The sequence below is a fragment of the Tachyglossus aculeatus genome, chromosome 10 (genome assembly GCF_015852505.1).
Source record: "Tachyglossus aculeatus isolate mTacAcu1 chromosome 10, mTacAcu1.pri, whole genome shotgun sequence".
Lineage (NCBI taxonomy): Eukaryota > Metazoa > Chordata > Mammalia > Monotremata > Tachyglossidae > Tachyglossus > Tachyglossus aculeatus.
The window spans coordinates 55,809,254-55,822,781 of record NC_052075.1 but is presented as its reverse complement, the minus strand read 5'-3'; the positions used below and the strand labels follow the sequence as shown (position 1 = coordinate 55,822,781).

The 13,528-nt window shown below is 48.8% G+C and overlaps 1 protein-coding gene across 1 annotated transcript; it reads right to left on the bottom strand.

Moving 5' to 3' along the window:
- Positions 1-629: 629 nt before the first annotated feature.
- On the bottom strand, positions 630-8,326 carry BCDIN3D (BCDIN3 domain containing RNA methyltransferase). The gene is made up of 2 exons (XM_038752465.1): positions 8,056-8,326; positions 630-1,414 (listed from the first exon to the last, which is right to left on the bottom strand). The coding sequence occupies exons 1-2, from the start codon at positions 8,323-8,325 to the stop codon at positions 854-856; spliced, it is 831 nt and encodes a 276-aa protein (XP_038608393.1). The 5' UTR covers position 8,326; the 3' UTR covers positions 630-853.
- Between the last annotated feature and the right edge of the window lie 5,202 nt (positions 8,327-13,528).

Here is a 13,528-nt window from a genome sequence, read left to right as displayed (position 1 = left end):
GGACCGTCTCTAGATGTTGCCGACTTGGACTTCCCAAGCGCCTAGTCCAGTGCTCTGCACACAGTAAGCGCTCAATAAATACGATTGATTGATTCCCCGCAGCACCTGTATATATGTTTGTACATACTTATTACTCCATTTATTTATTTTACTTGTACATATCGATTCTATTTATTTTATTTTGTTAATATGTTTGGTTTTTTTCTCTGTCTCCCCCCTTATAGACCGTGAGTCCGCCGTTGGGTAGGGACCGTCTCTAGATGTCGACGACTTGTCCTTCCCAAGCGCCTAGTCCAGTGCTCTGCACACAGTAAGCGCTCAATAAATACGATTGATTGATTGATTCCCCACAGCACCTGTACATACGTTTGTACATATTTATTACTCTATTTATTTCACTTGTACATATCTATTCTATTTATTTTATTTTGTTAATATGTTTGGTTTTGTTCTCTGTCTCCCCCATCTAGACCGTGAGCCCGCTGTTGGGTAGGGACCGTTTCCAGACGTCGCCGACTTGGACTCCCCCCAAGCACCTAGTCCAGTGCTCTGCACACAGTAAGGGCTCCACAAATACGATGGATGGATTAAGAAAGCTGTCAGCTCGTTGTTGGCAGGAAATGTGCCTGTTTATTGTTCTGCTGTCCTCTCCCAGGCGCTCAGTCCAGTGCTCTGCGCACAGTAAGCGCTCCATCACCCTGAAGCCCGGCCTCCTCACCTCCGCGAGGTGAGGGGGAGCTCGGGGGGTCCCAGCTCCCACTCCCCGGGGTCCCGATCCGCCCCTCCGTCCCCGCGGGAGGGAGAAGGCCGGCGTCCGTCGCCCGGCGGGACCAACCGAGGCCGCGGGCCGGCGTCAGGAGGTGGCCCGGAAGAGCAGGAGGCTGCGGTCCCAGGGGGTGGTCCCGAAGCAGCTGTGGAGCTCCATGCCCAGCTCCCCGGTGAGGATCCGGGCCACGCTCTGGGCCATGTCGCCGCGGATGGCCAGCGAGCCGAAGTGGTCGAAGTCCCGGCGGCCCAGGCGGCGGAGGCGGCGGGCGGCCGCCCGGTAGCAGCGCCAGGGCTGCGGCTCCACCAGGAGGAAGCGGCAGAGGGAGGCCAGCCGGGCCAGCAGGGCCCGCAGGCCCGCGTCCCCGTGGCGCAGGTGGACCCACATGGTCAGCGACATGCAGAAGCCCAGGTCGAAGGCCCGGCGGCCGTGGCGGGCCAGGAAGGAGGCCAGCGCCGGCTCGCGGGCCGCGGGGTCCATGATGTCCAGCCGCACGAAGGACAGGGCCCCCGGGAAGGGGCAGGCCCGCCGGGCCCGCTCCACCAGCCCCGCGTCGATGTCGCAGCACAGGAGGCGCAGGTCGGGGCCGGGGCCCGTGCCCGCCGCCGGAGGGGCCGTCAAGTGGCGGTACAGGGCCACGCTCAGCTCCTAAGGCACAACGGGAGGGAAGCTGGTTGTGGGCAGGGAATGCCGCTACCGGACTCGCCCGAGCTCTGTGATCAATCGATCAATCAATCGTATTGATGGAGCGCTTACTGCGTGCACAGCACCGGACTGAGCGCTTGGGAAGTCCAAGTTGGCAACATAGAGAGACGGTCAAGTGGCGGTACAGGGCCACGCTCAGCTCCTAAGGCACAACGGGAGGGAAGCTGGTTGTGGGCAGGGAATGGCGCTACTGGACTCGCCCGAGCTCTGTAATCAATCAATCAATTGTATTGATTGAGCGCTTACTGTGTGCACAGCACCGGACCGAGCGCTTGGGAAGTCCAAGTTGGCAACATAGAGAGACGGTCAAGTGGCGGTACAGGCCGACGCTCAGCTCCTAAGGCACAATGGGAGGGAAGCTGGTTGTGGGCAGGGAATGGCGCTACTGGACTCGCCCGAGCTCTGTAATCAATCAATCAATTGTATTGATTGAGCGCTTACTGTGTGCACAGCACCGGACCGAGTGCTTGGGAAGTCCAAGTTGGCAACATAGAGAGACGGTCAAGTGGCGGTACAGGCCGACGCTCAGCTCCTGAGGCACAACGGGAGGGAAGCTGGTTGTGGGCAGGGAATGGCGCTACTGGACTCGCCCGAGCTCTGTAATCAATCAATCGTATTGATTGAGCGCTTACTGTGTGCACAGCACCGGACTAAGCGCTTGGGAAGTCCAAGTTGGCAACATAGAGAGACGGTCAAGTGGCGGTACAGGGCCACGCTCAGCTCCTAAGGCACAACGGGAGGGAAGCTGGTTGTGGGCAGGGAATGGCGCTACTGGACTCGCCCGAGCTCTGTAATCAATCAATCGTATTGATTGAGCGCTTATTCTGTGCACAGCACTGGACTAAGTGCTTGGGAAGTCCAAGTTGGCAACATAGAGAGACGGTCAAGTGGCGGTACAGGGCCACGCTCAGCTCCTAAGGCACAACGGGAGGGAAGCTGGTTGTGGGCAGGGAATGGCGCTACTGGACTCGCCCGAGCTCTGTAATCAATCAATCAATTGTATTGATGGAGTGCTTACTGTGTGCACAGCACCGGACTGAGCGCTTGGGAAGTCCAAGTTGGCAACATAGAGAGACGGTCAAGTGGCGGTACAGGCCGACGCTCAGCTCCTGAGGCACAACGGGAGGGAAGCTGGTTGTGGGCAGGGAATGGCGCTACTGGACTCGCCCGAGCTCTGTAATCAATCAATCAATGGTATTGATGGAGCGCTTACTGTGTGCACAGCACCGGACTGAGCGCTTGGGAAGTCCAAGTTGGCAACATAGAGAGACGGTCAAGTGGCGGTACAGGCCGACGCTCAGCTCCTGAGGCACAACGGGAGGGAAGCTGGTTGTGGGCAGGGAATGGCGCTACTGGACTCGCCCGAGCTCTGTAATCAATCAATCAATGGTATTGATGGAGCGCTTACTGTGTGCACAGCACCGGACTGAGCGCTTGGGAAGTCCAAGTTGGCAACATAGAGAGACGGTCAAGTGGCAGTACAGGGCGATGCTCAGCTCCTAAGGCACAACGGGAGGGAAGCTGGTTGTGGGCAGGGAATGGCGCTACTGGACTCGCCCGAGCTCTGTAATCAATCAATCGTATTGATTGAGCGCTTACTGTGTGCACAGCACCGGACTAAGCGCTTGGGAAGTCCAAGTTGGCAACATAGAGAGACGGTCAAGTGGCGGTACAGGGCCACGCTCAGCTCCTAAGGCACAACGGGAGGGAAGCTGGTTGTGGGCAGGGAATGGCGCTACTGGACTCGCCCGAGCTCTGTAATCAATCAATCGTATTGATTGAGCGCTTATTCTGTGCACAGCACTGGACTAAGTGCTTGGGAAGTCCAAGTTGGCAACATAGAGAGACGGTCAAGTGGCGGTACAGGGCCACGCTCAGCTCCTAAGGCACAACGGGAGGGAAGCTGGTTGTGGGCAGGGAATGGCGCTACTGGACTCGCCCGAGCTCTGTAATAAATCAATCGATCAATCAATCAATCGTATTGATTGAGCGCTTACTGTGTGCACAGCACCGGACTAAGCGCTTGGGAAGTCCAAGTTGGCAACATAGAGAGACAGTCAAGTGACGGTACAGGGCCGTGCTCAGCTCCTAAGGCACAACAGGAGGGAAGCTGGTTGTGGGCAGGGAATGGCGCTACTGGACTCGCCCGAGCTCTGTAATCAATCAATCAATCAATTGTATTGATTGAGCGCTTACTGGGTGCACAGCACTGGACTAAGCGCTTGGGAAGTCCAAGTTGGCAACATAGAGAGACGGTCAAGTGGCGGTACAGAGCAATGCTCAGCTCCTAAGGCACAACGGGAGGGAAGCTGGTTGTGGGCAGGGAATGGCGCTACTGGACTCGCCCGAGCTCTGTAATCAATCAATCGATCAATCAATCAATCGTATTGATTGAGCGCTTACTGTGTGCACAGCACCGGACTAAGCGCTTGGGAAGTCCAAGTTGGCAACATAGAGAGACGGTCAAGTGGCGGTACAGGGCGATGCTCAGCTCCTAAGGCACAACGGGAGGGAAGCTGGTTGTGGGCAGGGAATGGCGCTACTGGACTCGCCCGAGCTCTGTAATCAATCAATCAATCAATTGTATTGATTGAGCGCTTACTGTGTGCACAGCACCGGACTAAGCGCTTGGGAAGTCCAAGTTGGCAACATAGAGAGACGGTCAAGTGGCGGTACAGGGCCATGCTCAGCTCCTAAGGCACAACGGGAGGGAAGCTGGTTGTGGGCAAGGAATGGCACTACTGGACTCGCCCGAGCTCTGTAATCAATCAATCAATCAATCAATCAATCAATCGTATTGATCGAGCACTTACTGTGTGCACAGCACCGGACTAAGTGCTTGGGAAGTCCAAGTTGGCAACAGTCCCTACCCAACAGTGGGCTCACAGTCTGTACTCTCCCAGGCATTTAGTACGGTAATAATAATGATAATAATAATAATAATAATAATAATAATAATAATAATAATAATGATGATGATGGCATTTGTTGAGCGCTTACGATGTGCAGAGCACTGTTCTAAGCGCTGGGGGGATACAATGTGATCAAGTTGTCCCACGTGGGGCTCACAGTCTTAATCCCCGTTTTTACAGATGAGGTAACTGAGGCTCAGAGAAGCGAAGTGACTTGCCCAAGGTCACACAGCAGACTTGTGGCGGAGTCAGGATTCGAACCCACGACCCCTGACTCCAAAGCCCGGGCTCTTCCCACTGAGCCACGCTGCTTCTCTATCCTGAAGCAGCGTGGCTCAGTGGAAAAGAGCCCGGGCTTTGGAGTTCGACGTCATGGGTTCAAATCCCAGCGCTGCCAATTGTCAGCTGGGTGACTTTGGGCAAGTCACTTCACTTCTTCTAGACTGTGAGCCCACTGTTGGGTAGGGACCGTCTCTATATGTTGCCAACTTGGACTTCCCAAACGCTTAGTCCAGTGCTCTGCACACAGGAAGCGCTCAATAAATACGATTGATTGATTGATTGAGACTAGTAAGCGCTCAATAAATTTGTTACTCCACTTAGTTATTTATTTTATTTGTACATATTTATTCTATTTATTTTTATTTTGTTAATATGTTCTGTTTTGTTGTCTGTCTCCCCCTTCTAGACTGTGAGCCAGCTGTTGGGTAGGGACCGTCTCTAGACGTTGCTGACTTGTACTTCCCAAGCGCTTAGTCCAGTGCTCTGCACACAGTAAGCGCTCAATAAATTTGTTACTCCACTTATTTTTTTTTTTATTTGTACATATTTATACTATTTATTTTATTTTGTTAATATGTTCTGTTTTGTCGTCTGTCTCCCCCTTCTAGACTGTGAGCCCACTGTTGGGTAGGGACCGTCTCTAGACGTTGCCGACTTATACTTCCCAAGCGCTTAGTACAGTGCTCTGTACACAGTAAGCGCTCAATAAATTTATTACTCCATATATTTATTTTATTTGTACATATTTATTCTATTTATTTTACTTTGTTAATATGTTTTGTTGTCTGTCTCCCCCTTCTAGACTGTGAGCCCGCTGTTGGGTAGGGACCATCTCTAGATGTTGCCGACTTGGACTTCCCAAGTGCTTAGTCCAGTGCTCTGCACACAGTAAGCGCTCAATAAATTTGTTACTCCATTTATTTATTTATTTTCTTTGTACATATTTATTCTATTTATTTTATTTTGTTAATATGTTCTGTTTTGTTGTTCGTCTCCCCCTTCTTGACTGTGAACCCGCTGCTGGGTGGGGACCGTGTCTAGATGTTGCCGAATTGGACTTCCCAAGCGTTTAGTCCAGTGCTCTGCACACAGTAAGCGCTCAATAAACTTGTTACTCCATTTATTTATTTTATTTGTACATATTTATATTATTTTGTTAATATGTTTTGTTTTGTTGTCTGTCTCCCCCTTCTAGACTGTGAGCCCGCTGTTGGGTAGGGACCGTCTCTAGATGTTGCCGACTTGGACTTCCCAAGCGCTTAGTCCAGTGCTCTGCACACAGTAAGCGCTCAATAAATTTGTTACTCAATTTATTTATTTTATTTGTACATATTTATTTTATTTTGTTAATATGTTTTGTTTTGTCGTCTGTCTCCCCCTTCTAGACTGTGAGCCCGCTGTTGGGTAGGGACCGTCTCTAGATGTTGCCGACTTGGACTTCTCAAGCACTTAGTACAGTGCTCTGCACACAGTAAGGGCTCAATAAATACGACTGAATGAATGAATATGATTGAATGAGTGAATGAATGCCTCTCGAATAAATGAATGACAATCAATCAATCGTATTTATTGAGTGCTTACTGTGTGCAGAGCACTGTACTAAGCGCTTAGGAAGTCCAAGTTGACAACATATAGAGACAGTCCCTACCCAACAGTGGGCTTACAGTCTAGAAGGGGGAGACAGAGAACAAAACCAAACATATTAACATAATAAAATAAATAGAATAGATATGTACAAGTAAAATAGAGTAATAAATATGTACAAACATATATACATACATATAGGTGCTGTGGGGAATCAATCAATCGTATTTATTGAGCGCTTACTGTGTGCAGAGCACTGTACTAAGCACTTGGGAAGTCCAAGTTGGCAACATATAGAGACGGTCCCTACCCAACAGTGGGCTCAGTCTCTTCCTCCCTTCAAGGCCCTACTGAGAGCTCACCTCCTCCAGGAGGCCATCCCAGACTGAGCCCCCTCTTTCCTCTCCCCCTCATCCCCCTCTCCACCCTCCCCGTCTTACCTCCTTCCCTTCCCCACAGCACCTGTATATATGTGTATATGTTTGTACAGATTTATTACTCTATTTATTTATTTAACTTGTACATACCTATTCTATTTATTTTATTAGTATGTTTGGTTTTGTTCTCTGTTTCCCCCTTTTAGACTGTGAGCCCGCTGTTGGGTAGGGACCGTCTCTAGATGTTCCCAACTTGGACTTCCCAAGCGCTTAGTTCCAGTGCTCTGCACACAGTAAGCGCTCAATAAATACGATTGAGACAGCGTGGCTCAGTGGAAAGAGCCCGGGCTTTGGAGCCAGAGGTCATGGGTTCCAATCCCGGCTCCGCCACATGTCTGCTGTGGGACCTTGGGCAAGTCACTTCACTTCTCTGAGCCTTAGTTCCCTCATCTGTAAAACGGGGATTAATAATAATAATAATAATGGCATTTATTAAGCGCTTACTATGTGCAAAGCACTGTTCTAAGCGCTGGGGAGGTTACAAGGTAATCAGGTTGTCCCACGGGGGGCCCGCAGTCTTCATCCCCATTTTACAGATGAGGGAACTGAGGCCCAGAGAAGTGAAGTGACTTGCCCAAAGTCACACAGCTGACATGGGCAGAGCCGGAATTTGAACCCTTGACCTCTGACTCCAAAGCCCGGGCTCTTTTCCACTGAGCCACGCTGCTTCGGTGCTTAAGCCTGTGAGCCCCACGTGGGACAACCTGATCACCTTGTATCCCCCCAGCGCTTAGAACAGTGCTTTGCACATAGTAAGCGCTTAATAATAATAATAATAATGGCATTTATTAAGCGCTTACTATGTGCAAAGCGCTGTTCTAAGCGCTGGGGGTTATAAGGTTATCAGGTTGTCCCAGGGGGCTCACAGTTTTAATCCCCATTTTACAGATGAGGGAACTGAGGCCCAGAGAAGTGACTTGCCCAAAGTCACACAGCTGACAGTTGGCAGAGCCGGGATTTGAACCCACGACCTCTGACTCCAAAGCCCGGGCTCTTTTCCACTGAGCCACGCTGCTTCAGTGCTTAAGACTGGGGGCCCCACGTGGGGCAACCTGATCACCTTGTATCTCCCCCCAGCGCTTAGAACAGTGCTTGGCACATAGTAAGCGCTTAACAAATGCCATTATTATTATTACTATTGATTGATTGATAGAAGGGGGAGACAGACAACAAAACCAAACATATTCACAAAATAAAATAAACAGAATAGATATGTACAAGTGAAATAAATAAATAGATAGATAGATAAATAAATAAATGAATAAATGAATGAATAAATAAATAAATAAATGGAGTAATTAGTCTGTACAAACATCCCTAGAGGGACGGAAGGAATGACTGAATGAGAAGGGTGAGGCCCATCACTGACCCCAGAGTTGCAGCCCACGTCGAGGCCCAGCAGCAGCGGCGCAGGCGCAGTGGCGGCCGCCCGGGCGGCGGGGAAGAGTTGCTGCAGCAGCCCGGCCGGAAGGAGCCCGATCCGCGCTTCCGGTGGGTGGAACCGGCTGTACTGGGGGAAATTCCCGTACGGGGCGGCGCCGCTGGGCTCCCACGACCCGAATCCGGCCTCCTGCTCCTTTTCATCCTCCTCCTCCTTCTCCGGCATCGCCGCCACCGGCCGCCCCATGGGCGCCGCCATCTTTTCCCCGCCGGTCCGTCCCTCTTCGCCGTCCCTGCGGACCCGGAAGCCGCGGCGCGACAGTTCCGGCGAGGGGGGTGCGCATGCGCAGACTGAATGGCGTCCATTCGGGAGGGGGTGGGGGCCGTTGCGCATGCGCAGACTGACGCGTTCATTAGAGAATGAATGAATGAATGAATGAATGAATGAATGAAAGAAAGAAAGAAAGAAAGAAAGAAAGAAAGAAAGAAAGAAAGAAAGAAAGAAAGAAAGAAAGAAAGAAAAGAGCCCGGGCTTGGGAGTCAGAGGTCGTGGGTTCTAATCCCGCCTCCGCCACTTGTCAGCTGTGTGACCTTGGGGAAGTCACTTCACTTCTCTGGGCCTCAGTCTCTGTCTCCCCCTTTTAGACTGTGAGCCCACTGTTGGGTAGGGACTGTCTCTGTATGTTGCCAATTTGTACTTCCCAAGCGCTTAGTACAGTGCTCTGCACATAGTAAGAGCTCAATAAATACGATTGATTGATTTATTGATTGACCTCATCTGTAAAATGGGGGTTAAGACTGTCAGCCACCGGGTGGGACAACTGTACTAAGCGCTTAGTACAGTGCTCTGCACACAGTAATTGCTCAATAAATACGATTGAATTGAATGAATGAATTGCCTTGTATAACCCCAGGATTTAGAACAGTGCGTAGCACACAGCAAACGCTTAACCAATACTATTATTATTATTAATTCTTCTAGACTGTGAGCCCACTGTTGGGTAGGGACTGTCTCTATATGTTGCCAACTTGGACTTCCCAAGCGCTTAGTACAGTGCCCGGCACACAGTAAGCACTCAATAAATACGATTGAATGAATGAATGAATTCCAGCTCTGCCATTTGTCTTCTGTGTGACCTTGGACAAGTCCCTTAATTTCTCTGGGCCTCAGTTACCTCGTCAGTAAAATGGAGATGAAGACTGGGAGCTGGGACATGGACTGTGTCCAACCCGATTAGCTTGAATCTACCCCAGCGCTTAGTACAGTGCCTGGCACGTAGTAAGTGCTCAACAAATACCACTAAAAAAAAAATAGTTTCTCGTGGGGGTGTCTAATGCAGTGTAGTCCTCTTGCCCCGAACAATGACACTACCTTGCTTTATAAAGTCAAAAAAAAGACCTCCCCAGACCAAACTGGGTCCTTCCTGGGTATCTCGATCTCCGCTGAAATGCACACAACTTCAAATTGATGTCTTCGCACATATTGACTTTTTAGAGTCTTAAAATACAGCCACAGGCAAGATCCCTGAATAAATAAAGAAATAAACCACAGGACTCCTGCGTGTGGACAGAGAAAGCGGTGTTTTGTGCTAAAAGACGACAAGGCCGTGGAGGGGGTGAGGGAGGGAAGGAGGGGTTGGCTGGGGAGAGGAATGTGTTCGCCTTTTGCACGCCCGGTCGCAGGTTCGAATCTAACCCATGTTGAAGCAGGGGGGAGACAGGACTGGGAACCGGAGGACCTGGGTTCATTCATCCATTCATTCAATCGTATTTATTGAGCGCTTACTGTGTGCAGAGCACTGTACTACACGCTTGGGAAGTCCAAGTTGGCAACATGTAGAGATGGTCCCCACCCAACAGTGGGCTCACAGTCTAGAAGGGGGAGACAGAGAACAAAACAAAACATATTAACAAAATAAAATAAATAGAATAAATATGTACAAGTAAAATAAATAGAGTAATAAATACGTACAAACATATATACATATATACAGGTGCTGGGTTCAAACGCTGGCACCGGCAGGCTGGGTGATCTCTGTGCCAGTCCCTTAGTAATTGGGAAGCAAGTAAATGGGAAGCAGCGTGGCTCAGTGGAAAGAGCCCGGGCTTTGGAGTCAGAGGTCATGGGTTCAAATTCTGGCTCCGCCAACTCTCAGCTGTGTGACTTAGGGCAAGTCACTTCACTTCTCTGGGCCTCAGTTCCCTCATCTGTAAAATGGGGATAAGGCTGTGAGCCCCCGTGGGATAACCTGATCACCTTGTATATATGTATATCACCTGTATATATGTATATATGTCTGTACATATTTATTACTCTATTTATTTATTTATTTATTTTACTTGTACATATCTATTCTATTTATTTTATTTTGTTAGTATGTTTGGTTTTGTTCTCTGTCTCCCCCTTTTAGACTGTGAGCCCACTGTTGGGTAGGGACTGTCTCTATATGTTGCCAACTTGTACTTCCCAAGCGCTTAGTACAGTGCTCTGCACACAGTAAGCGCTCAATAAATACGATTGATTGATTGATTGATTGATTGTAACCTCCCCAGCGCTTAGAACAGTGCTTTGCACATAGTAAGTGCTTAACAAATACCATCATTATTATTATCATTATTATTAATTGTGGTATTTGTTAAGCGCTTACTCTGTGTCATGCACTGTACTAGACGCTGGGGTAGACACCAGATCATCAGGTCCCATCCAGTGCTCACAGTCTAAATAGGAGGGAAAATAGGTATTGACTTTGCACATAGTAAGCGCTTAATAAATGCCATTATTATTATTATTATTATTATTAAGTCCCCATTTTGTAGATGAGTGAACTGCAACATGGCTTAGTGGATAGAGCATGGGCCTGGGAGACAGGACATGGGTTCTAATCCCACCTCCGCCGTGTGTCTTCTGTGTGACCTTGGGCAAGTCACTTCACTTCTCTGGGCCTCAGTTCCCTCATCTGGAAAATGGGGCTTGAGACTGGGAGCCCCATGTGGGACAGCGACTGTGTCCAATCCAATTTCTTGAATCCACCCCAGCACTTAGTACGGTGTCTGGCGCTTAACAAATACCACGATTGTTATTATTATTATTAACTGAGGCACGGAGGAGTTAAGTGACCTGCCCAAGGTCACACAGAAGGCAAGTGGCAGAGCTGGGATTAGAATGCCAGGTCCTTTGACTTCCAGGACTGGGCTCTTTCCACTAATAATAATAATAACGGCATTTATTAAGCGCTTACTATGTGCAAAGCACTGCTCTAAGTGCTGGGGGCAACGCTGCTTCCATCTCCAGGTCTCAGTTTCGCTGACTTTCTCTGGGCCTCGGTTTCCACCTCTGAAAGGGGTTAAGAATACCTCCGGCCCAAAGATAATAATAATAATAATAATAATGGCATTTATTAAGCGCTTACTATGTGCAAAGCACTGTTCTAAGCGCTGGGGAGGTTACAAGGTGATCAGGTTGTCCCTCGGAGGGCTCACAGTCTTAATCCCCATTTTACAGATGAGGTAACTGGGGCCTAGAGAATCAATCAATCAATAGTATTTATTGAGCACTTACTGTGTGCAGAGCACTGTACTAAGCGCTTGGGAAGTACAAGTTGGCAACATATAGAGACGGTCCCTACCCAACAGTGGGCTCACAGTCTAGAAGAAGTGACTTGCCCAAAGTCACACAACTGACAAGTGGCGGAGGCAGGATTTGAACCCATGACCTCTGACTCCAAAGCCCGGGCTCTTTCCACTGAGCCACGCTGCTTCTCAAAAGATGTTGGAGGACAAAATGAGCCAAGTCATGGAAGAAAAATATATTTCCAAAACCTCAGCTCTGATTCCTGTTGGTGGCATACTTGTTATAGTAATAATAATAATGATGGCATTTATTAAGCGCTTACTATGTGCAAAGCACTGTTCTAAGCGCTGGGGAGGTTACAAGGTGATCAGGTTGACCCTCGGTGGGGGGGCTCACTTGTTGACTCTTGCAGGCTGCCTGAAGCCCCTTTAGGAGAAGGAAGGAGAAGGGGCTTCCTGACTGTGTGGGGAAATGTATCATTCATTCAGTCATCCCCCTCTCCATCCCCCCCACCCCGTCTTACCTCCTTCCCTTCCCCACAGCACCTGCATATATGTATATATGTTTGTACATATTTATTACTCTATTTATGTATTTATTTTACTTGTACATATCTATTCCATTTATTTTATTTTGTTAATATGTTTGGTTTTGTTCTCTGTCTCCCCCTTCTAGACCGTGAGCCCGCTGTTGCGTAGGGACCGGCTCTAGATGTTGCCAACTTGTACTTCCCAAGCGCTTAGGACAGTGCTCTGCACACAGTAAGCGCTCAATAAATACGATTGATTGATTGATTAACAAATGCCCCCCCAAAAAACCCCTCTAATCCCCTCTAGACTGTAAGCTAGTAAGCAGGGAATGTTTCGGTATATTGTGTATATATATATATATATATATATATATACACATATATATGTGTGTGTGTGTGTGTGTGTGTGTGTGTGTGTGTGTGTAGGTATTTATTACTCTATTTTATTTGTACATATTTATTCTATTTATTTTATTTTGTTAATATGCTCTGTCTTGTAGTCTGTTGCCCCCTTCTAGACTGTGAGCCCGCTGTTGGGTAGGGACCGTCTCTATATGTTGCCAACTTGTACTTCCTAAGCGCTTAGTACAGTGCTCTGCACACAGTAAGCACTCAATAAATATGATTGAATGAATGAATGAATGAATCAATCAATCAATCAATGAATAAATTGTACTCTGGCAAGATCTTAGTACGGTACTTTGCGAAGCCTTCCCAGACTAAGCCCCCTTTTCCTCAGCTCCCCCGGCTTCTGCGTCACCTCGGCTTTCTCCCTTTGACCCTCCCCGCCCCACAAAACTTATGTATATGTGTATATATCTATAATTCTATTTATTTATATTGATGCCTGTTTACTTGTTTTGACGTCTGTCTCCCTGCTCCTAGACTGTAAGCCTGCTGTGGGCCGAGATCGTCTCTCTTTACCGCTGAATTGTACTTTCCAAGCGCTTAGCACAGTGCTCTGCACACAGTAAGCGCTCAATAAATACGATTAAATGAATGAATGCATGACTGATCTACTCCTGGTTGTGAATTCTAATTCATTCTCACCTACAGGAGGAGAAACTACCCCCGTGCAGTCATTCAAACGTATCTACTGAGCGCTTACTGTGTGCAAAGCACTTGGGAGAATACAGAGAAGCAGCGTGGCTCAGTGGAAAGAGCCCGGGCTTTGGAGTCAGAGGTCACGGGTTCAAATCCCGGCTCCGCCAATTGTCAGCCGTGTGACTTTGGGCAAGTCACTTCACTTCTCTGGGCCTCAGTTCCCTCATCTGGAAAATGGGGATGAAGACTGTGAGCCCCCCGTGGGACAACCTGATCACCTTGTAACCTCCCCAGCACTTAGAACAGGGCTCTGGACAT